The 24474-nt window shown below is 45.2% G+C and overlaps 1 protein-coding gene across 5 annotated transcripts in view; it reads left to right on the plus strand.

Annotated features, from left to right (window-relative positions):
• Positions 1-5645: 5645 nt before the first annotated feature.
• The window catches only part of svild (supervillin d), a 68060-nt gene continuing 49231 nt past the window's right edge, over positions 5646-24474 (plus strand). For 2 of the 5 annotated variants that reach the window (XM_064321942.1, XM_064321945.1), the window contains exons 1-2: positions 5646-6123; positions 22513-23199. In XM_064321942.1, coding sequence (XP_064178012.1) covers positions 22790-23199 — 410 coding nt within the window. In that variant the 5' untranslated portion in view covers positions 5646-6123; positions 22513-22789. Of the gene's footprint in view, positions 6124-15551; positions 15701-22509; positions 23200-24474 lie in introns of those variants that run through there. The other 3 variants (XM_064321943.1, XM_064321944.1, XM_064321947.1) reach the window with 3 other exon arrangements.

The raw sequence follows: 24474 nt of genomic DNA on the forward strand, positions 1-24474 counted from the left end.
TCGACTGCTTCTCAACTGGATGAATTTGTAGACCGTTTATGGTGTTTTTGGAAATTGTGTGACGGAACAATACCTTGAGTCCTCCAGGGCCCAGCTGCGTTGGCCTTACTCCTGGTGCCAAGTGATTACTTCATTCCTTTTTCAGTACACCTTTATACTGGCCAAAAGTATTGCAGTAGAATGCAGAGAATAATCTTCTCCCCTTTTCGTGAGTGCAGGAGGCTCTGTTTAGGAACAGGAGATGCTGGTGCTTTCAAATGTTACTGCAGTTGTACTTGGTCACAAAAGGATTGAACAATGTAAATGTTTCAATAGGAATAGGAAACTTCAATTGTTAAGAAAGCAAAGTTGACCATCTACCAACTAATTTAGACTACCAACTATATTAAAATCTGTAATCACCATGAGATGCTAATGGAGGGCTCAATGTATCCACTCCTCGTGCTCTGTTACTCCCTACAACACTGGTTCCCAAAGCACGCCAGATGCAACTAATCAAACCCTTGATTGGTTGTGACCGGTGTGCTTGAGGTGGAACACTTCCAATACCTGGATCTGGTTGGCGTATCCGAGGAGAGGTTTGGGAACCATGACACAAATGGAATGAAAACACTGTCAGGTAGCACAACCTAACTGTGCATTCTGGGTGAACCATGTGTAAATCCTTAAACTTAAAATTTGTTTAAACTGGGGGAATATAATACACACATACAGGTCTTCCTTTTTTTTTATTTTGTTAGTGTCGCTGTGTTTGAATTTGATTTCAATCTGGAGGTCTTGTGGATGGCACCGTGCGTACTCCCACAGATGTTGCACCTGCCGTTAACTTCGCAAACAGTCACTCAGCCGAAGGCCTAAAATCTAGGCCCACACGTGAATTCCAACCGACGACATTCCAAAGCAGTAAAATGTAGATACTCTGAAAGAACTGCGTGTAAAATTGAACGTGTTCAAAACACTTTTCTCTTTTTGCAGTAGATGGCAGCAAAATACAACGGTTGCTCATGCAATCAAAATAAAAATATATATACATATAATTAAGCTGATATGCATTCAGTTTTTTTGGAAAGAGCAATGTAGGCTGGTGGTAAATTAGCGGGCCAGTTAGGTAATGCAAGGTTTGGTTACCACAGATTTCTGTTCTGTAATTTCTGTTTCTGTTCCCACTGCAACTACGGGACTGCGACTATTCTCATGTATACAGTCTGCCCTAAACTTGCAATATCCATCCATCCATTATCTGTACCCGCTTATTCCTGGTCAGGGTCACGGAAGGTGCTAGAGGCTATCCCAGCATGTATTGGGAAAGAAGCTGGAATACACCCTGTCCATTGCAGGCACACACCATTCACTCACACACACTTATACCTATTTAATTCATTTAGACTTACTTTAGAGTGTGAGGAAACTGGAGTACCTGGAGGAAACCCACACGAACATGTGGAGAACATACAAACTCCACACAGAAAGGCCTTGGCTGGGATTCAAACCAAGGACCTTCTCGCAGTGATGCAATGGTGCTATCCACTGCACCAGAGTTATGATGATTCACTGAAGGTAGATCTGGATGGAATTGCAGAAATGTGTAGATCACTGGGTTAATGTTTATGATGAGGAGCAGGGAACCATTCATTCTTTACAGCTGAAGAGTTCCAAATGGACGTTCCTTATTTCCTCTGTAGTCTCTGTCATAAACGGAATGCTTTATGATTCTACTCTTTATGTTTTCTCTCAAGAAACAATTTTACACTGAACATGTTCCCTTAACGGCCCTATTTAACTGTATGCCCATGATGAATAGCATATAGATAAGTGTTTAGAACTGCTGTATTTCATTTTATATACTAAAAATGTTTTGCAATTTACGACTTGAGGGACAGGCAATGTCAGGATATCTTACCAAAATCACACCTCCTCCTGGAGTCAGGTTTTACTGGCCTGGCCAGCTGGCTCTTCCCATTGTTGGCCATGACATACCAGCAGCCGTTATTCTTTTAGCAGGGAGATCCTTCTTTTTGCAGGCCTCTTGGCAAGAGAGAGGTACAGCAGTTAGAATGATCAAGGATTCAAGGATGGTAGAAAATTTAGGTAGAGAACTAAGAGTGACATCATGGCAGACACAGAGGACCAAAAATGAGGAGGGTGGGAAGACTGACTTGTGGGACAAAAGGGAGAGGTAAGGTTGACAATGTCCTGATGTTCAGGGGAAAGTCTAAAGATTTTCTAAAGTAGGTATCACAGCCACAGGTATCTGTTTGGCCACTATCCTACACAATCTCAATATGTGCTTTTTAAACATTTATTAAACATCTTTATTTTCCTCCAAATCAAAGTTTACATATGTTTCAACCAGTTTACATGTGTATGAAAGCTTTTTTTTTTTACAACACATGCACAGGAAATGATGAAAAGATACCCCTGTCTGCTTCCTGGCAGATATGTTGTTGGGGAGGCTGCTGCATGGCCTGGTTATTCTCCACACCAGCACTCAGCGGCCACTGGTATGTTAAGATTTGGAAACCCTTACTGAAATTTGCTAAACAGAGGAGGACATTTTTTCCATGTGTATGCGATGTTTGTCACAGAAAGTTTGCTTCTTGTTTTAACAAATCCTCAGTGAGTTAAATGACATAATGCTCAATGTTGTACAGAAGTCCTGGGTCAGTAATATTGCGTTTGGGTCCACAAAGAAATTAAAACATGGTTTGGGAAATTGTGCTTCAGGCTACTTGTACAGTCTGAGAAAATGATCTCAGATATTTTAATGGATTGTTTTTTATTTACAGTATATACTATATCCATACAGAAATTACAACCTACTGAAAATATGTCAATCTTTGCTGCTTGTTTTTTTGCTGGTTTCAATTTATATTTTGCTTTGCACCAGTTATTGCGTAATTATTTTCCTGATAGACTCGAAGGTAGCGGAAGCTTGCTTTGCGCGACCTGGCGTGGTGAGCGGGCGCTGAGCGTGGTGTTCTGGGCTGCCCGCGGGCCCCAGCTTGGCATCACGTTGAGCGCCCGGCCGGTACATTCTGTGTGTGACATCCGTGCACTTAGCGAGGCGGCGCACACCGGCCCTGCCGCTCTCCCTCTTGCCAAAGAAAACAAAGACTTGGTTCACACGGCCACACATGCGCGGCCAGGCGTAGTCGCCCAGTGAGAGGCACCGCTATATGTTTTTATGAAGCTTATCTTCGACCTCTTGAAATCGTGCTGCACAAAAAACTTAAATATATTGACTCCAAAATATTTTGACTCTATTTGGATGCTGCCCCGAACGATCACACGTTATTGATGTCCATCTTTGTGTGTCCATGCTGGCTGAATTTTCCGCACGATGCCCTGATAGGAACAATGGGTGGTGCTGTTGCAAAGCTGTATAGCGCACGTACAGTAAAGCCTTGCGAATGTGTGTTTGGTTAGCGCTGCTTTTAACTGCATTGCTGACATACAGGGAAATGTTAAGAGTTACTTTGCTGGACTGTGGTTTTGTTTGTCCAGGCGTATACTTATCACAAGAGTTTCTCAATGTTTATGAGCTAGTTATGTAAGAGAATTACACTGTGGGTACTATGATCAGAACTTTGTTCTGAAATACCAGGTCTCTTTTGAAGACTGGTAGGGAGCAAATATTTTACATTAATTTACCTCGATCAGTCCCCTCGCATTTATGATATACTTGCTAGTTGTGTCTCAGTAGGGAAAATACTAGTTGATGTTGATGCTTGTATAACTCACCCTTATCTCTGATTAAGGACTTACAGGCATTATGGTAGTAAAGTGCAGTTGACTCCGAGCACTTAAAAAAACCTGGAATCCAGTCTGAAGTCTATCAATCACTTCTATTCAGTTTTATCTGATTAAACCAGGGATCTGTTGCATGCCTATCTGTCTGATGGTCTGTGTTTGGTGACTCTGAAAATGCAGTTGTGTGTGTGCATGTATGCCTGTATGTGCTTGAGCATCCATGCTTGACCAACAGGGCTTCACACTAATTCATAAAGCCAGCTAGTAATAAACAGGAGGTTGCATGTCGAAGACAAAACATCTGCTGTGTTTAATGAAATATCAGAGCAAGTTGATAATATAAGGGCTATGTGAATGGCACTGCATACGAACAAAGTGGCACAAAATGTTTGCTTGGTCTACGTGTTTGTGATTCCTGTGCGTGATTTTTGTTTGAGCTGTGTGTTTTCATGCCAGCATATTTGAAAGCAGATTTAATACTGTGTTAATTATATAATGATGGGATACTGTATATGTTATATGGTTCTGTGGATACAGTATGCATTGTGTTGGCATGCATTATTAGTCTCTATAGTGTAAGACTATGGTGAGAGATGTTTACATTTTGATTGTCTTTTCCCATACATGACCCATAGTATACCAATGTAAAATATCTGTAATACAATTCAATACCATTGCAATACCATGTTTGCAAATTGAATTTGAACTGAAAGATAAGGAATTGTGAGCACTGTTTAATTTGTTTGTGTGGTTTTGAAATTCATCTGGTATGTTCAGTACCTGTTCCTCTGTGTAGAAAAGCTGTTGATAATGTCTTTTGAATTTAAAAATAGCATGTTTATATGGCATGCATCATGAACCCATACCTGCCTTTGTGCAAATGTTTTAATTATGATGCATAAGTGGAAACAGATTAAAAAGACTTATTTTACCAAAGCAACATGCCAATTATCTGTGCCTTAAGAAATAATCACATTCCTAATATTATATTTTAAAATGGTTCAACATGATCTAGAAGTAGCTTGATTGATATCTTGTTAAATGGGTTGCTTGTTACTATCTGGTTCCTCTAATTATACTGGGTCTGTGAAACTGTCGAGAACACCAGAGATTACTCTATTAGAACTTAGATGCCTTCAAGTTGTTTTTTTGTCTGCATACTGTACCGTACAATTAAGATGCAATTGTGCAGCAAGTTAGATAATGATGTAACATTTTAAATCCCTTTACTCCAAAAAAAGAAACACTAATGTAAAGTCATTAAAAGGGTGTTGGAGGCCCATTGTGTGGCCAGTATGGCCTGTTTGCACTGTGGCATATCTACGAGTACCTGGAATGGTGCAGCAGTAGGCTACACCACTGTTCTTCCATTGGAAAGTCAATCAACTTAGTTGCTGGAAGTAATAAATTGTTGTCTCATGTGCCAGTCCACAATATCCTTTGGCTTGACTGGATTCAGATCTGGTGACTGAGAAGGCCAGGATATATAGATACTGTTCGGGATCACGCTCTTTAAGTCATGAGGTGGCTGGCTACTTCTCTTCTGGGTGGACGCATTGTCATCTTGAAAGACAATGAGTCTGCAGGAATTAAATACTTTAACATGGGGGTTACAATGATGACCAATAAATAAAGACTGACATTGAATTGCCTTCTAAAGGTATGAGTCATCCCAAACAAGCCAGTGAAATGTGCCCCACACCATTGTGGAACCCTAACCCTTGCCAACAGATTTCGCCTACATTGCGCAACTCTAGCTAGGTGTAAAATCTATATCAGCACGCAACTTTAAAATAATTGAAGAGAAGTTTGACAGAAAACCAGTATACAGCTAGTTGGTTCGAGGGCAAGCATTCCGGTTTCCGCGCGGTCCGCCTGATCCCTGACATAGTGCAAAGTCGATCTGGGCGTAAGTGTGTGCACGTCTAGGCGGGGCTAGCAGTCAAGTCTCAATTGTTCCCGGCGATTGTAAAGTTAGACTGCTCTTTGGAAGAGTTGGGACTGTGTGTGGTTGTGTTGTGTCAACGAATGATTCAGCCGTACTACCACATCCTCAGAGAAAATTTGCGTAGCATTTCCAAATCGAGTGAAATTCCGCTTAACAACACAACAGCTGCCGGAACATGAAATATCGCAGACCTCCTTAAAACAACAAAGACTAGCATCTGCTTCACTTCAACGTTTTCAGTCAGATTTGTGGACACTTTCCCGTATATAATTTAATTTTTTTTAAATGCGCGTTTTTTAAAAGTTCGAGGAACATCAACGGAGTTTGCTGATATCCACTGATAATAACTGAGTCACGACTATTTGAACAAAGAGGGATACAGCATCGCTTTCCATACGCTACAGTGACAATCCCAATGAAATAAGGTAGGCTACGAAGAAATCATTTAGCCTAGTTCATGTATACACTTTGGACACAAGGTTATTTCTATCGAAAAGGTTGTTCAGAGCGGAACCACTGTATGTATGGCAACATCATGCATTTCCTTTTTTTCCTTTACGGTTTATTCGGTATCTTAATTATAGGCGCATGCACATTGAAGAGCACTCAAGATCAATGTGCTGAATTGTGACATTACTCATTGTTTATATTGGCCACCGATCAACATGGCAAGGCAAAAAGCAACAAAAAAGCCTACAAGCAGTCGTTTGGGGTTAGCCTCCTGGACTGTCGCTAAGATTTTAGCGATTAGCTGCAAGAAGTTAGTCCGGAAACACTTTAATAGAAATTTGTCCGTTGTAGCCTACTCATTGACAAAATAGTCGATGCTTTTGACCCACGACATCGAAAGTGAAACCTCGTTAAAACGTACTCTACTTTAGTGTGTTAACTGTAGTTTTTACACTTCTATGATTTTGCATATAGGCCTAGTCAGTTTGCAGATTGACATGCAATGGAGTAAGAAGAACCTGTCTCAGTGGTACAACTGCGGTGCCCCACCTGAGATTGAAACTCACAGAAGAGTTGTGTTCCCTAACCGTTACGCCGTGCTGGCAATACCCAGCTTACTTTTGGTGAAGGCAGTCCAAACTGTAGACAATTAATTAGTCTCAATTTACAACCTCATCAATATAACTTCTTGAATGTGATTAATGTATATTGTCAAAGGGATATTAGATATAATTTTTACATAATTTAATTTTATATGGGTAATGGGTTGTATTGAAAATAACACGAGGGTAAGACATTAAATATTAATCATGCTCAACAATTATGGGAAGAGGGGATTGGTTTAGGATTGGACTCTATAGAAGTCTTGATCTGCACTTATGCCTGTGCTAATGAGACTACTAAACGCATATAATTCCTCTTTTTGGATGCTTGAATATTTTTTTGGATATTGATAATGCATGCCTTATCAACTCAAACCAGACCGAGGGTCCACTTCAGGCTTTGACCCTAGACCCTTATCTGCTTTTTAAACTTATCAAATTTAGAATCCGAAGGAGTTCCAAGATATTCTCCCAGAGTAAAAGGCAACTCAGCACAGCATGTATCGCAAGACATCATTAAAACCTTGCCAAGCAGTTTTTCTTTAATTTAGCGAATTTATTCTCAGGTTTGGCAGTCGTCCCAGAAGCATAATCATTTAAGTTTGCAGCGCTGACTTGGAAAGGGCTTTCATTTGAGAGTGTAACGGGATCCAAGTCCTTCTCAGGATAAACACTGATCAGCCCGGGAGCGACTGAGATAACTTGCGAGTGTTGTCCATCTCTGAACGCCTTCAGAAAAAGAAAGAAAAAAATCTTCTGCAACAAATCTGCATCGTCCGGCATCACCTTTGACATTGGGCATCCATTTTCCCACAGATAGTTGTATTTGGATTGGCTGTTGGAAGATCATTAGGGCTCCCTAGGTTTTTAAATTCTGAAATGAAAATGAACCATAGCTTAATTTACTACACTACAGGTTATGTGAGATATGGTAGCCTACAGTGTGTGTGGTGTGTGCTGGCAAATGTCTAAGGCTATTTTGTTCCGAGTTTACTAAAGAAATTCCAGTGCAACAATGAACTGAGAACCTCACAAGCAATAAAATGAAATGACATTCATTAGAGTGCAATCATTATAATCATTCATACAAGCTATAATATGTACCAGATTGGGTTGACTAAGGCTTTAATATTATTAGACAGGGAGTATGGCATTGCATTTCAAAACATATATTCTTCATGACTTATTTGCATTGGGAAGAATTTTAAATAGTTTTTTGGGGCATGCAGATTAGTCGGCTGCAGTAACGTTCATGGGACAACTATGAGTAAGCTTTTTCACCCAATTAATTCCTGAATAGAAGTGAAGCCAAAACATTTTTTAATTTAAAAATTTTGCAGAGTGGATCTGATTTGTTTCGACTTCTGTACTGTAGGCCTTCTAAAGCTCAATTTTTTCATGATTGTGCAAGGCTGCAGTTGTGTCGTACTTACATTTATAACCTCTCTGCTCAGTGAAAACAATATTGCAAATGCTGGTTTGCTCTGCTCTGTTTTGAGACAGGCGGTCATGTTACCACATGGAGAAGTTGTTTTAGGGCCAGATGTGGCGTAATGTAATGTAATTCAAGGCAATGCAGAAAGGCACAGTATGTGAGCAGCTCGAAATACAGTACAGCATGTTTGTACATTGTGTGGAGATACGTTAGAATGTGTGTCCAGGCAGTTGCAAGGCTGCAGGATTTTAAGATGTTCCAGGATCCAGTGCAAACAGTTTGGGCTGAGTCTCATGGATCAGCAAATGCCATGAGAGCCTTTCAAAAAGGGACATGGGGACATTCTCTTTTTTTACCTTACAAGGAGGCAGAGTCTTCTCCTCACATGGGGTTCACACTTCGAAATTGGAAAGTTTCACAAGTTTGAAGTTAAAACATTACTGGAATTCTTCAAGGAGACAAATTTGTGACCCTACCCTCACCCACACACATTGCTCTGGAAGTTTTCCAGTGGTGCATCAAAATCAGTTTTCATAGACAGAGTTCATGTTTGTGGTTGAAGAGACCTAGATTGTGGCCAGGACCTTATATACTGAAAGCAACGGCAGCCAGAGAACGACCATGAACACTTATTAAACCTTCCCACCATTCCATGCAAAGGATTGCATACAAATCGGGCAGTTCTCAGAATTGCAAAGTCAAAGGAGGTTTATTACAGTGATGTAAGATTGTTACGACCTCTGTCGTATAGCTTTTGTGTTTATAGTTGTGCATCTTTGCTCTCTCTTTGATTCAATTCTGGTTTGCCCCAGACCGTCGTTCGTTTGGTCGAGGTACACTAGCTCTGCAAAATCTAGTGTTCGGATTGTGGATTATTAATTGCTTATTTGACCAGTGTATGACCATATTTCTGTTTGACTTCTGATTCTTGGTTAGTTAGCCCATTTTGATTTGTTTGTTTATCGGATTTTGTGTATGACCCTTGCCTCGTCCTATTCGACTCTGATTAGGCTATTGCTTAGCCCTTTTGATTTGTTTGCCCCAGTGTACCACTCATGCTCGACCCTGTTCGCCCACCCTGACTTCGACTTTTGGTTTGCCCCTCTGCTCGCCGTATAGTGACTTCGGTTATTTAGAGTGTTCCAGCTGGATTGTATCCTTCCCTCGAGACACTATTTGTTGTCTTGTTTTGTTATTTTTCCTTTATTGTTTTTGAAGGTGATCCTGGGCGGAGATCTGATCTCCGTTGGGGGAAGGCTACACGCCACTTCGAGCCCGGTAAACCTTCGAAGACTAGCCGAGGGTTATTTAGTTGTGGTTAGGCAGATAGGACTGGAGTTACTAGTCGGTCGGCAGTTTTGTTTTTGCTTTCCCTTCCCATTCCACACCCCCATTTCCTTACCCTTTATCTGTCACCCTAGACCCTAGACCGGGGCGTAACAAAGATATAACCGTGTTTGATTGTCCACTCGATCTTTGCCGTTTGGTTCACTGTGTAGGGCGTCCTTGCAGCATCTCCGCTGTACCTCAGTGTGACTGATCATATTTCATGGGTAGAATTTACTGGCAGGATGCAAAACAGTGGAGTTTGCCACAACACGCCCTCGCGCAAATACCCGCAAAATGCTCAGAGTTGAGCAAGAAAAGGGAAGAATGCTGATAGATGCCTGATATGCATTGCTGAAGGTGAGGGAAGGCCGAGGGAATGGGTTGGAACAGCAGACAGATGCCTTCTTGTTGAGCTGTAGCCTTGGGCAAACATTTCTGGTTGAGGAAAATTGCTCCAGAAACAAGTTCCGGCAGACAACAAACTCTGTTTTGGCCTTGTTCTCATATTTTGCTGATGAAAAGGAACCGAACTGGAAATGATATGATCGAAACACCATTGTTTGAGGTTCTTGAAAATGTGAGTTTTCAAGAACCTCGAAGTATTATCATTTGACTCTCTATATGACTCATTGTAGTGCTGGGGTTGACCTGTTCATTTGGCTGTTTTTTTTTTTTTGCTAATGAGGCTGCTTGGATGGCATGAGTGATCGAGTCAGTCCACAGCCCTTGCGTTTCACTCTGGTCCTGCATTTTTTGTCTCACAGTCAACGTGGATTTCCAAAATGCAATCAAACTCCAGTATTTTACTCTCATCAAGGCAAAATCACTATGAATTTTTCAATTTGCTGGTCGAGTGAACAAGTTACGTACTCCTGAAAGTCATGAGGCTGGCATATGAGTGTTAGCTGATAGGCTTTCCAAATACTACTGTACTGTATCTATTTCTGTTTTAGGACCACAGTATGGGCTGCTCTGAATGAATGTTTGCAGGCAAGATGAATTTAATATCCCCTCTGTGTAGTATGACTAAAAATATGGCTAAGCCAGTCCACTTTATAAAACTACTCTACACACAGCTTCCCATTTTATTGATAATGTTCACCAGATGTCATTTTAATCTGATCTTTATTACTTTATTACTAGTCTCCCCTCTAGATCCATCAAATACACCATAAAGTGGCTAGAACCACCCATAATGTGGGAGGGAAAGGGCTAATCCTATAAATCTGACAGTCGGATTAACAGATAGCAGCAGGGTAGCAGAATTTCAAATTGGAAAATGAACTTTATTCTTTCTTAAACAGAGACCACCATCAAAATGTTTTCCATAGCCACCATTATTATTTCATTAAAACAATGGAATGCAAATTGCATACTGAAAGGAAACAATGAAGCAGATCTTCTGTAGCTTGATACCTTCTGAAGAAGCTGCATCGTTGGGCGTAGTCAGTTAGCTAGCTAGCTAGCCGGTTCACGCCGGACCAGTCCTGTACCATGCAATGAAGAGAACAGTTCCTTCCACAGATGTTGAGCCATATTGGCTCCGGTTTGTAACAAAAACCACTTTGTTACTAGTTTTGTTTTTACATATGAGAAAGTCCTGAGGGTAGGGAATTATTATTTATGGCTGGACCGCAAAAGCGTGGCCAGCCCTACAAACGAGAATGTCTGTGACTGAGTGACTGAATGAGTGACTGAGTGAGTGATGAAGTTACACCATTGGTCGGCTGAGTTATGAAGTTACACCATTGGTCGGCCGGATGACGTGTGTTAGGTCCAGCCATATACTAGGTTTGGACCTGGTCTTGTTATTGTGAATACTATGTATTTCTGTAATCCGCTTATCCTGTAACAGTATATTAGATATATAAGCATTTATGCTACCTTACATTACATTACAGTACCTATAACATATGAGCTTGCACTATAGGCTACATTGTGCCTAGGAAATTCATTCAAAACTGTCCACTCAGAGTTTAAATGAATTCTTTCTGACTGAGTTCTTAGAAAGAAATATGTATGAAAGGGTAAACATTTGATTTTACCCTCTTATGTAACAAGCAAGGAGATGTATATTTTTGACTGGAAAGGGACATAACCCCTAGGTCTTGAGGGCAACTTCTAAGCTAAGTTGAATGGCTACATGGGAGAACTTAAGGTCATATTCTGAAAGATGAAAAGGAGCCATTTGTGGAACGAGGGTCATAGTTTAACATTCGAACAGTAAAAATAAAAAAGGAAGAGCGTGATTGAGTCCCCTGCGGCAACTCGGTCACCATCGCGTCCCTCCATCCCAGAGTTCATTTTGGGCCTTCCACGTAAGTCCACTGCGGTGAGCGCTGATGAGACATGTAAATTACCCAGGATTCCACCGCCTGCCTGCTCCGCAGAGCGCCTCTGAAGCGACACCTGGACGCGACGTGAAATGATTTTTAGCGCGAAGCGGCGTTTTTTTTCTCAGGGGCAGCTGTGTTTACGTTCTGGGTCCCCGGATGTTTCAAATCTGTCTGCGCTGTTAATGAAGCCGTGAAAGGCCCGGCTTTTACTCTTTAAGGGTTCTGGAACACATGGGACGTGTTTGCTTGTGTGCTAGCGCGGTAATGAAGTCCGCGGGCAGCACCGATATGAACGTGCCGCTCTGTGGTCGTGTTTAGGGTAACTCAGTTCGACGGTCAGAGCATTTTTTCGCTCTTACTCACCGGCGAGCGTGCTGGTTTTGTGGTAGCGTGTGTGGAGTTTTCGCGGACAGGCAGGTCTTGAGTAATTGTTGACCCCTGACCCGTAACAAAATAAATTCCCCAGCTTCTCTCCGTCCTGCGTCCTGCGCACTGACAGTAATGGCCATTCTGGTGGGATCTTTCATTCTGTAAATATTTATAGGCGGCGGAGAGGATATGGCAGCTTGATGAATCGTAGCTGCTCTGTCTGTTGGGGTTTGGCAGGTAAAGGCTTCAGAAGCTGGGTGGGGCGGGGCGGGACGGGGGGGAAGCGGGGATGTTATTCAGTTTAAAAAGTGGAGAAATTCAAGTCAGTTCACGGTGTGCTGTGGTTAATGTTGAACCTTTACACCTACCTGATTACTTAATTGTCAGGCCTGCATATTGTTCACAGTCAGCTTATGAAACTCAGGATATGGAGTAACATATCTATTGCAGTGCAGTTCGAGCCATTCTAGTCCTTACTGGCTGCAGTATACAGGCTGCCATTTCTAGATGTGGCCAGCCTTTTCGATTGTTTGCATTTCTATGGTTTATGGATGCTGTTTTTTTTTTTGGATGACCATGTCATGCCGTGAACATACGTCACCAACAGGACTTTTTTGCATAAGAGCTGGCACAGTCTGACTGAGGAGCAAACGACTATGCAAATGGAGGCCCTGACTGTATTACTGTCCTGTAAAGTTCAGGACGTGAAGATACACATCCACCCGCTTCTCTGTTTTATCAGATTTGGTCACTTTCTACCTTCCGAGTTGAGGCCTGAACACCTGAGCTTCAGTAGATCCAACAGATAAGCACCTTTGTTTCTGTTTGAAGGGACTTTAAGTAGTCAGACTGTAACTTTTGACTGCTTACCCTGTACTGGCCTGTTTACAGCTACACCTGACAAATACCACTGTTTTCATTGGTTCTTGTATTTGTGAATGTTGTTCACTTCAGTGTGTTGTGTTGACAGATTAGAAAAAAATTCTTGAAGCTTTGTCAAAAAGGAGTGCCGTATTGCTGTTGCTTTTTGCTTTGCAGTTGCAATGTATTTTACCCTGTCCAGGTTCTCTGCCCCCTGTTTGAATTCTTACCTTCTAGGTGGCTTCAGAACCCCCTGTGACCGTCATGTGCTGAGAAAGCTATTCCACTCCACTTAACATACTTTCCTCTTAGCCTTTGAAGTTGTCCTTTTATTGTCCTCGAGTGGTCCTGTTCGGTGTCTGGTTAACTGGAATCAGAAATGTGATCAGGCGTAATGGTCTCATCGGCCTTAATCCTGACAAAAGGCAGACCCACACTGCTGTGCTATTTTGAGTGTAGATATATCTGTGTGTACCTAGAAATGCTGCTCACCTAATAAATCACTACTATAACATCTATTAGTTTATTTTCCCCGTGAGTATGGCTAGAGGGACAGTGTTTCTTTGTCAAAGCTTGCCCGGGCACACCCGGGAGAGTTTCATAAGATCTGTGGATTTCTCTGGCAGAGAGTCACAGATTGGAATCGCTTCTCTGCTCTCGATGATAAGATTGCCGTAATGACAGAAAATCACGCCCAGCCTCGGTCACATTAAAACGGTAATGACTCCACCGTGTGTTTCTCCAGTAGCAATTTCCAGCTCTGCGGTAGCGCTGCACCCAGCTAGTGCGTGAGGAGGGGGGACTCTCGATCCGGCCAGTTGATAAAGGCTCCCTTTGCCCCGCCCTGTTTTGAATGTTTTTGACCAAGGGTCGGTAAAGATGTGTGCGTGCCTGTGTGTGCGTGCCCTCATTTTCCTTCCTCCTTGAGTTTAATTATTCCAAGTGACCCAGAGAGCCAGGCAGGGAGAAAGACTAGCAGTAAGCAGCAAACAGATTTCACTTTCACTCTGAGGGTGTTTGGTTTGCCCTACGGTTCCATGGACTCCTGCACGTCACAGTGGACTTTCAGCCTTTCTCTACGAGCAGTGGCAAACCTCCATTAGCACTTAAACATAAAGATTTATTTTTTTAGTTGATCACTGTTTCCCCACATTATTTACTCCAAAATTGAGCCCCAGAGCTATAGAGCTGTAAATCAGGTACTTGCTGTACTTTGACTGCTTTCATTTCATACTGTTACTTATCAGGTCTGTGTGACACACCTTTGAATAGTTCCCTGTTGCCCTAGTGTTTTTTCTGTCATTTATGGATGAAGTGCTGGCTTGTTTCAGCAGTAATAACACAGATTGTGAAAAAGTAAACAATGAAAAATAAAAAAGTAGCTTGGCATGTTTGTAGTGAAGCTGAAAAACAACTGTTCTTTATGTCAGTACATCTTTTACATCTTCCATGATTCTTGGTCTTACTAAACTTTTATCTTCTTGGACAGTTACCCTCTTTACTTTAAAAAAAGGCCTTTGTTGCTGTACCTTGCTCAATGGATAGAATGTTTCATAATTCCTTTATGTATTCATCATTCCATATTGAGTTCCGTTTCTGAAGGTGAAAGCCCTCACTGATAATGAATGGGTTTAATAACCAAATTCCTGCTGTCATGTGGCAGCCATCGCATCAGCATGTAGCGTGTACAGTATGCGTTGGTTAGCCTGCGCTAACGTTTGATCGGTGCTGGTGTGTGTCAGGGGCCTGGGGTGTGAACGGAGCCTGCTCTTGCTGACAGAGTGTCGGGGGCTGTAGTGTGGTGGGGGGGAGTGTTTAGCCCTGAGGGGTTTGGGTTGGGGTGGGGGGGAGGGGGAGGGTGGGTGTGTATAGCCTGACAGTAATCTGTCTCAAACCTACTTTTTGCTTGAGCAGTGGAGAGCTGCCCCGCCCAAACCTTCTGCAACCAGAGGCCCCCTGGCACCCTGGGGTCTCATGTCTGAAAATCTCAGTGTACTGACCCTCGCTGAAGAACACTGATGAGAGTGGGAGAAAGGAGCCCAGTCGCTAATGTTCCTTTGATTTACACCGTGTTCAGCTCAATGGGCTAGTATAACGGCTCTATTAAACTGGCTGCATGCCTTAATGGCTGGCGTGGGGGGAGGGAGAGGTAGGGAGTGGCGTGTTCAGAGAAAGCCCCGTGTTTGTAATTAGCTGCTAATTCTGGCGCTGATGGGAACTTGGGCCGTAAACAGGAATTAGCTGAGGGGATGTCCTTTTAAAGTGAAACACATTTCCTGGCCTTCTTCCCCGGCGCTGCCGTTCCCTCGCGGAAAGTGCCGTTCGCGGCCGCCTGGCGTCCTCGCCCGGGTTTCTGGGCAATTGTTCCTGCTTAATCTGCCGCTTAGCACATGTACGTGTCGGATAGCATTATGGGATTACGAGCTGACGAGCCACGCCGAGCTCTGTCTCCTCTAGGCCTGTCACGTGACTGTCCGGGGAATCGCTAACCGTACGCGGGCGGACGAGCTCGCCGCCTCCCAGGACTCTCTCTCGAGTTTGGCTGGGACATAGGGGGCGTCTCTCTCTCTCTCTCTCTTTGTCGTTCCACCCCCCGTCTTCATCTTTCGCCAAATGTAAGGTACGACATTGTTTCATGAAAAGGTGACTTGTATTGCTAGCGCTCCCTCTTCAGCTGTCCCTCCCCCTCCCCCTCTCCCTCTCCCTCTCTCTGTCGATTTACGCTTCTCAGCACGGGTCGCTGGTCTTCGTGGCCAGCGAGCCTGTTTAAACTGCCAGGGGGATATTAAAGAGTAGCAGGAGTCAGTTTGCATTTTTGCTCTCATTCAGACCCGTTTTTGGCGCTTGGTTTTCGGAGCGTTGGAAGGTTTCCTCCCTCCTCTCTCTTCTTCTCTTGATGGAAGTTGCTCAGAATATCAGACGCTGCTGGTCTGAGGTAGGCTGTGGCGATGTGAAGGGGAAGACTTGCGGAATCTGTACTTTGGGCTTCTCCCTCAGGCTTTCTCTCGACATGTGTGACCCCGTGTTACGCCCGCTTTGTGCTCCGACAGGTTAGCGAATGGGCTTTCGCGCCGTGTGAAAGTGCGCCACGGGCCAGGTGACCCCAATTCGTCGGCGGGGGTTTCGTGAAGCCGAGCTGTCGCCGGGCACGGACCCGCTCGTCAGGTGCTGATTAAAGGCGACGTCGTCGGTGGCTCGTCAGGGGCCCGATTTGGACCAGGTTGGAGTTGCACTCCCTTGGCTGCTGGGCTCACAGGTTAAATTGACTTGTTTTATGTCGTGAAAGATGCCTGTCCGTGATGGGATGATTTGAGCTCTTGTGAAACCCTGCATTTAAATCTCCTTTGGTGTAAATGCGGTCAGAGCTTTCTTTTAACGCGCACCCAAAGTCGTGTGTTGAGTACGATGGAACAGAATGCCTGGAGGAGAAAGACCAGCCACAGAAAGCATGGGGTGAATATCATGCAGTTTTTATTTACTTGTCCAAGCAGGCTTGTAATTGTGCATGTTCATGCATATCTGCCAATAGGTATTTGGTTGTTTATGAATGGATGTGTTTTGTGTATTTGTGTCAATGTATGTTCTTGGTTGTGTTTGTGTGTGTGTGTGTTTGTGTGTCTGTGTCTGTGTGTCTGTGTCTGTGTCTGTGCCTGTGTGTCTGTGTGTGTGTGTGTGTGCGTGTGTGTCTGTGACCCTTAAGGAGATGTCCTGGACCGTATGATTGGTCAGAGTGTTGGACCGCTAAGAGCAGAGTTACGCCGGGCACCCACCGCACGCGTCGCGTAAGCGTTGCGTAAGCAGCACGGCGAAGCAGCACGACGCGGCGCGTAGGGTGTCTCCACTGGTTCCGTTTGTGTCGCGCAAAGGCTTGCGTAAAAGCTATATATTCCTAGTAGCTCTCGCAGTCTACAGTGGGATTACATCGTGTATTTCATGTTTGTTCAGGACTGTTGATTATGGGTTAAGTGAATACTTTGGTGAGAGACCTTTTTCAACTTGTAAATACGTGAGAAAGTAAACGCTTTCAAGAATTACCATAAACTTAAATCGCAACGTAGCCTGCATAACAATCAATCTCAAACTGTATTAATTTATTTGCTTGGTTAACAAGCGTGCCAATTTCATGAAGAATATGTAATGATCATAATAATAATAAATAATCCGTAATCAACCATTGGGAATTCCCGTGTTGTCTTGTCATTCACGTCAAAACATTTATAGGATCATATTTAGTAAAATCAGCTAATCATGAAAAAGACAGTAACAGTTTAATCTTGAAGAGATATGAACACCACAACGCCATGAACACCGGAAGCTTTGAAGTACAAGTGCGATAGGCTACGTCTTTCTGTGGTGTATTTTCAAATTTACCCCACCCCCTCCGCAAAATAAGACAGCGAAACTAAGTTTGCCTTTTCCCCAGGTTCCAGTTATTTATTTATTTATTTTTACAAAACGAAAAGGCTTGTATTTTTTTTTTTTGGTGCTTATAAAATATCTGGGAGGTAACTAGGGACACACCCCCAGTAATATAAGGATGAAATATAAATCAGAGCATGTATACCTAGCATTTTAGAGCATATTTCTGTGTATAAACAGGCCATCGTGACGCGCGACAAGCCGAAAAAATAGAACTGAAGCGAAAAACTACGCTTCAGTTCGCTTGTGTCGCGCGAGCTTCGCAGCCGGTACGCGACGCGTTCGCATCTGGTGGAGACGACGTCGCCCGCTGCCGTTGTAATAACAGTACTTCAACTACGCTTCAGTTACGCGCGTAATACGCGCGTAGTGCGCTCGCGGCCGATACGCGTGCGGTGGGTGCCCGGCTTTAGTGTGAAGCAGCACTCTCAGACCAGCCAGGGTTGATAGATTCATGTCTCTCTGCTCGCCTGAGCGTGAGCTTTGGGCCTCGCCCGTCCGATCCTGACTGACTTCACCGAGAGAGCCCACCGTCATGGACAGAGTATGACCCGCTCTCAGTTATTCTGTTTAGAAACGGTCAGAACGAGCCGTGATTGGCCCCAGCTCTGAACTCCCACTCCCTCAGCACGTCTCGACACGATGGGGAGTCACGGCGACCCAGAAAAGGACGAAATGCGGGTCGGGCAAGGAGCGAAAAATGTGAAGAATGAGCGCACGCTGGGGAGCGGGGGACCCTGCGAGAAGCTCCTTGTTATTCTCAGAGTCCTCAGCTCGTTTAATAAGGTGGCCGCCAACGCGCTGCCGCCGCGGAGAGTCCGGACGGCGGTGATCCGTCAGGCGCGGCGTGGCGTGGCGTCCTCGGACAGGAATCCCGCCGCGCGCTTGCTCGTTAGCCGCTGAGCGGGGTCCGTTACCGCGCGCCTACCGCCCCGTCCGCCCGGAGCGCGGGCTTGACGCGCTTCATCTGTTTGCCGTTAGGGGCTGGACTCTTCCCTGGCATCGCGTTTATGACGGTTTCAGCTCCACGCGATGCTCAACCGCGTCTGCGGTTCGCTCAAATTGAACCGAGTGAACCAGCCATTCTAACCACGCTCGACCATGCTATGTACTCGACTTGATCTGCATATCCGTAATACTTTGTTCTAATTAGACTTCCGAAACGCATAGTAACGTAAATGCTTGAAACACAACGTATGTTATTTAAATCTGTTAAATTATGTATTTTCAAAATTGTACTGTATCATTCAGACTTTAATTGGACTGATTCTGTGAAATGCGCATGGCCAGTTTGAGGGTTAAATTTCACAGTTTGAAGCTCAGAAGGCAAACGGAAGAGCGAGGGGACGGCAGTGCCTGGCAGCTGGAAGCCGTGGTCCACCGCAGCGGAGATAAGCTTTATCTGCGCGGCGTGCGCCATGGGGGGGGGAGTGGGCGTTACGCTGGAGTCAGAAGCGCCGCCCGTTTAACGGCGTTCTGGGCCGCGGCGGCTGGGGAGGCGAAGGGCTTTCCCGCGCCCGCCGGCGGTGCAGTCTACCCGACCGACCTGTTCGCCGTTCCCGGGGCGCCGAGGAACAACAATACGCGTCAACGCGATTGCGGTTACGTGACAAACGCTTAGCGTTAAATCGAGCCCCGGGTGATGTGTGTGCGCACGGGCTGCGCGTTTCGCAACGTGGCGAAGCCCCGTTCGGAGACGCGCGTCGCTCACTTCGGCAGCTCTAAGCGCAGAGCGGCTCGTTTCGCTTGGAATGCAGGCCCGCAGAGCGGATAGGCCTGCGTTATTTATTTTTATTTTTTTGGTACAAATCATAACACAGATGTGGGCGATACGTGATGTCGTAAACACGGACCAAGGTAATACTTCCCCCGGCGGTCCCGTGAAGCCCCCCTTCAAAGCCGCGGGTCGCGGTGCTCCTCCCTGGGCTGTGCCGACTCCCATTATCTTGTATAAATAGGGGATTATTTTTATAAGCGCGGCGGAGGCGGGGCCCCCGCGGTGCGGCGGGGGCCGCCGGCCCCGCTGGCCCCCGCTCGCCGCCGTTGGTGGTCCGGTCTCCGAAGAGGCGCGCTGCGGGCGGGGGCGCTGGAAAGGACCGCTTGGGTCACGGGGCCGGAAAAAGTCACTTTGGGTGAAGCTGCTGCTGGAATGCGTTATTTGGGTCGAGGAAGGTGCTGGGAACACGGAACTGGCCTGTTTTGTTATCTTTCTTTTCAGTAAGTCGGGCATCAGTGATATGGCGTTCTGGGGGTGGTGTAGATGGCTGTTTGCGTGTGAAGGTCAAAACCGGAGAACAGCCTTGTATGCTAGCACACATGCATTTATTGGCATTAGTTTACAGTGCTAATTAGAACTATGCAATCTCTTCACAGTGAAAGGGCCAAAGGCTATATCTGCACTCGCATAGCATGCAATGTGTAACGTGCAAATTTTTGTAGGTTTCCTTCAGGCAGTATAGGAAGTTTAACACAGAGCAACAGCCTGAGACGGACTCCCTCACAGCTCCCAACAGCCGCCACCCATTGCACGTAGGCTTAGAGTTCACTGAAGCAGGCGGCAGAATGCACGACTTGGTAGAGGCACGGTAGATACGTTCTGCATTGCATTTGAGGCATTAAGCAGACACCGTTGCACAGAGCAACTTAAACAGCTTACATTCTTTACGTACAGTGTATTTATACAGCTGTATATTTTACGGCTGCAATGCTGGTTAAGTACGTTGCTCGAGGGTAGAATGACAGTGCCCCACCTGGGAATCGAACCTTTAACCTCGGGGTTGCGAGCCGTTGTGCTACACTGCCACCCCAGAGATTGGTCAGTCTGGCCTGGTTTACTTTTTTAAAAATTCCTGGATGAACACACGTATAGCACATGCCTCGTGCACTGCCAGGCTGTTTCAGTTCCTGCGGTGTAATCTCTACCTTTATTTGGACTGCTTTAAAAGTTCAACATTGACCTCAGAACCCAGGCTGTGTGCTTGGAATGAAGTTTACAGTTCTCTCATACTCCAACCCCCTGGGACATGACTCATAACTGTTCCAAACAGGTTCCAAGCAAAGCAATCATTTGCCATTAAATATCCAGTTTTAGTTTGACTTCCTTTTAAAGGTGCATCGAATGGCCCGAGGGAGGAACAGCGTAGAACTGTGCAGGCTTCGTTCGGAAAGTCTGTAGAGAGTTTCTCAGCCATCTTTGTCTCCTTCCAGCCTGCGCTCGGTGGCATTTTGAACATTTCACAACCAATTTTGGGAAAGTGTTCGTCTTTGAATTTTTCATTTTTGAAAATCCACCCTGTGATCCTTTGAGCTCACCCCTCTTTATTTTGGTTTTGGAGGAACGATGCAACGGCCTGTTGGCTAGAGACAAACTGAACGAGTGTGCAAAGATTCACCGTGGTGTGACAGGACCCTCACCCTGTTCTGGAGGAAGGAAGATGGACATTCTGATGGCTCATTAGTGACCCGGTTGATTGTGGGTTGGTTTAACCGGATGTGGTTGGTAGCTGTACTGAGTGTCTGTTCGCGAATGCTTCCTCATTGCTAAAGACCTTTGTTCCCCTCTCCGCTCATTCGGAGTTATCGGTCATTCACTAGCAGATGGGCCACGTCAACCTGCCCTCCTTGCAGCCGGAATTTCGGGCTGGTGTCCCTTCCTGTGGTGGAGGCCTCCTGCGCTCATACCGTAACTCTCCCAGCGGCCTTCGTGGGGTGAAACTCCTGCGATTAATGCTGCTGTCTGAGCGTAAGTGCTCCGCTGGGGGTACGCGCGCTGAGCGAACCGGCTTTACCAGGAGTGCCCCAGCTGTGTTTGCGACCTCCCCGTTGGATGTGTTGTGGTGGTGATAAGTGGCAGCAGTGGTAATGAGTGTGGGGGTGCGCGCATGTGTTCGCCAGCTGGGACGGGTGGGGACTTCTTGGCCGGACGGACTGTGTTTCTCTCTCTCAACGGGGAGGGTGTGGGGTGCAGGTTTTGGGTTTACGCGTGACTGACGACTCGGTGTGGACAGAAATGTCATGTGCATCGCTCATGCAAGAGCCATTATTTAACCCCCGCTGTGTTTCATAAGAACCTGGACATTCGATATCAGTCCCTGCACTTTGCCCTCTCTTTTCCTGTATCTGGAATGTTCTCAATCACTGAGAAAGAATTGTTTGGAGTCTGAAGGCTTGTGCTGTACTTGAGCTGTTCTTGTGTGTGTGTGTGTGTGTGTGTGTGTGTGTGTGTGTGTGCGTGCGTGTGTGTGTGTGTGTGAGAGAGTATGCATGTGAGTGAGTGTGCATGTGTTTATCCACATGTGAGTGTGCACGAGTGTGTGTCTGTCTGTGTGTGTGCATGTGCTTGTGCGCATGCGTGCGTGTGTGTGAGTATGCATGTGAGTGAGTATGTATGTGTGTATCCGTGTGTGAGTGCACGAGTATGTCTGTGTGTGTGTATGTGTATGTGTGTGAGTATGCATGTGAGTGAGTATGTATGTGTGTATCCGTGTGTGAGTGCGCACGAGTGTGTCTGTGTGTGTGTGTGTGTGTGTGTGTGTGCGCATGTATGTGTGTGTATGCATGTGAGTGACTGTGTATGTGTGTATCCATGTGCAAGTGCGCACGAGTGTGTCTGTGTGTGTGTGTGTGTGTGTGTGCGTGTGCACGTGAGTGAGTGTGTATGTGTGTATCCATGTGCAAGTGCGCACGAGTGTGTGTGTATGTGTGTGTGTGTGTGTATGTGTGTGTATGCACGTGAGTGACTGTGTATGTGTGTATCCATGTGCAAGTGCGCACGAGTGTGTGTGTATGTGTGCGCGTGTGTTTGCGATTAGCAATGAGGTCAGTTCAATGGTGATAAGCATAATATCAGGGCAGTTCGGTGGAATCTGTGTGGGGGAAAGCGCGATGATTGATGGGAAGTGAGTTTCATGAGAAGGCTGTCGTGTGCACTGTGCGCGCGGCAGACGTAGCTGGCTCCGCAATGTGTTCCAGCGTGCAGCCCTGCAGTAACCTTCTCTCTGTTTGTTCCAGCAGCGCGTTCCTTTATATGGAGTGAGCCATCCATCAGCGGAGAGGCAGTGGACCTGGCGCTGTGGCTGGAACAAAACATTTAAAGAACAGCTCTTCCTGAGAAGGGCCCTGGTTGCCAGGTGCTGAGGTTGTGTGCTGGGGTGAGAGGAGGCCATTTTGTTAAATGCTGTGAAGCTGCTGGAAGACCCAAGTGCCATCAGGTGAGAGACAGGGAGTGAGAAGAGAGGACACTTCGAAAAAAGTCATAAATAAATCAAAAAGCTTGGATGCCAAGGACACCATGGATAGCCCGGCCCTTGAGTCCAAAGCGGAGCGGATCGCCCGATACAAGGCAGAGAGGAGGAGGGAGCTGGCGGAACGCTACGGCACTGCAGAGGAGGTCACTTCCAAATACCTGAAGAGAGACAGGAAAGAGGCCTCGGATACTGTTGCCAAGGGGCCTGATGAGACGTCAAAAGCTGACAAGCCTGCAGGCGACCTGCCTGGAAAAGAAAGGCTGCCGGCGGCGGGCGCCGGCGACCGGGCGAGCAGGCGGACGGAGGAGAGCGCCCCGGGGACGGTTCGGGATGTGGGAGAAGGGGGCGGGGCCTGCCGGGACACCGAAAAAGCACGCACGCGAGAGCCCATCGCGAAAAAGGTCTCCAACGGCAGCGAGATGGCCTCCACTAAAGCGGCATCCTCCATTAACAGGTGAGTTTGTGCAGTCATCAGTGGCCCTACAAAGAGCTCCCAGGATTTGAGCCTTGATTGTATCAAAGGCAGCTATCACCTTTCTGTGCAGTGGTCTCCTTTAAATGAGGCACTTTAGCTGTGGCATTATGGGAAAAGGCATGGTGGAAGACCTGTAAAATATCAATGGGATAAACCTGCATATTAAATTTGGTTCTTTATCACTTATTTATAGATTTTTAATTAGCTCTAATTTTAATTAAATGTCATGTGTGTTTGCACAGTTCCTGAGTAAAATGTAGTTGGTTTTCTCTGTTCTGTAACAGAACCATGTTGGCCATCCAACTTTCATACATACTCTACTTCTATGAACTGTCATCTTTAATCTGACATTCAGCAGAGTCTGTATTTAAATAGTTTTCCATATGTATCACTATCATGATGGCTCAGTCCACGTCATGATTCACAATTACACTGCAAATATAGGGATCGCTATTCAAAGTAGCAGTCTTTTCAGCATGATTCATCGGGTAGGCGTAATATCCTGCCTGCCTTAGGGGAGAGATGCAGGTGGTTTTACTTTAGCATTTCCATTTTATGAATTCATTTTATGAATTCTTACATTGTAATACGGGGATAATACTTGTGCGGGATGGGGAATAACGTTAACAATGCCAAGGTAACCAATGCTTATGAATGATAACACTCTTAACCGGATGATGTCAGCCTTCGCCGTGGAAACATTGACATTGACGGTTACTTTTATGCGTCACCCACTTTGTCTTCAGGTGACAAAACTACATCTAGCTGTGGAAGGCTACGGATTTACAGTTGATTTAATCTCTGACAACCAGCTATACAGGTTTTCATTTTACCGCTATTTTCGCAAAGGGCTTTGCCAGCCAGCAGGTTGTCTTAATGGAAGGTCTTTCCCTGGTGGCAAGAGCATTGTCCCACTTTGTCCCGGTTTGAAGATTTCTTCATTGGAATAAGTCATCTGGTGCAGACTCCTGCATTAGACTCCAAAAATACAAGAAATTTTGTTACTAGAATTGTTAACATCAGATATCTTAATTTCTGGGTCTGTGATCTGCAGTGAAAACATTTTATCCTTTATTTCTGTAAATGTGAGCTCTGTAAAACTTAAAAACAGTCTAACCTTGTTTATCTTGATTCAGTGTTCATATTTTGGCATTCAAACTTTCTGTCAAGATGTATTTTATGGTACAGACTTGCACAAATGAGAGTACTTTCAATTCTGGGCAAAAACAAACATGAAACCATAAACAAATACCT

The sequence above is a fragment of the Anguilla rostrata genome, chromosome 2 (genome assembly GCF_018555375.3).
Source record: "Anguilla rostrata isolate EN2019 chromosome 2, ASM1855537v3, whole genome shotgun sequence".
Taxonomy (NCBI): Eukaryota; Metazoa; Chordata; class Actinopteri; order Anguilliformes; family Anguillidae; genus Anguilla; species Anguilla rostrata.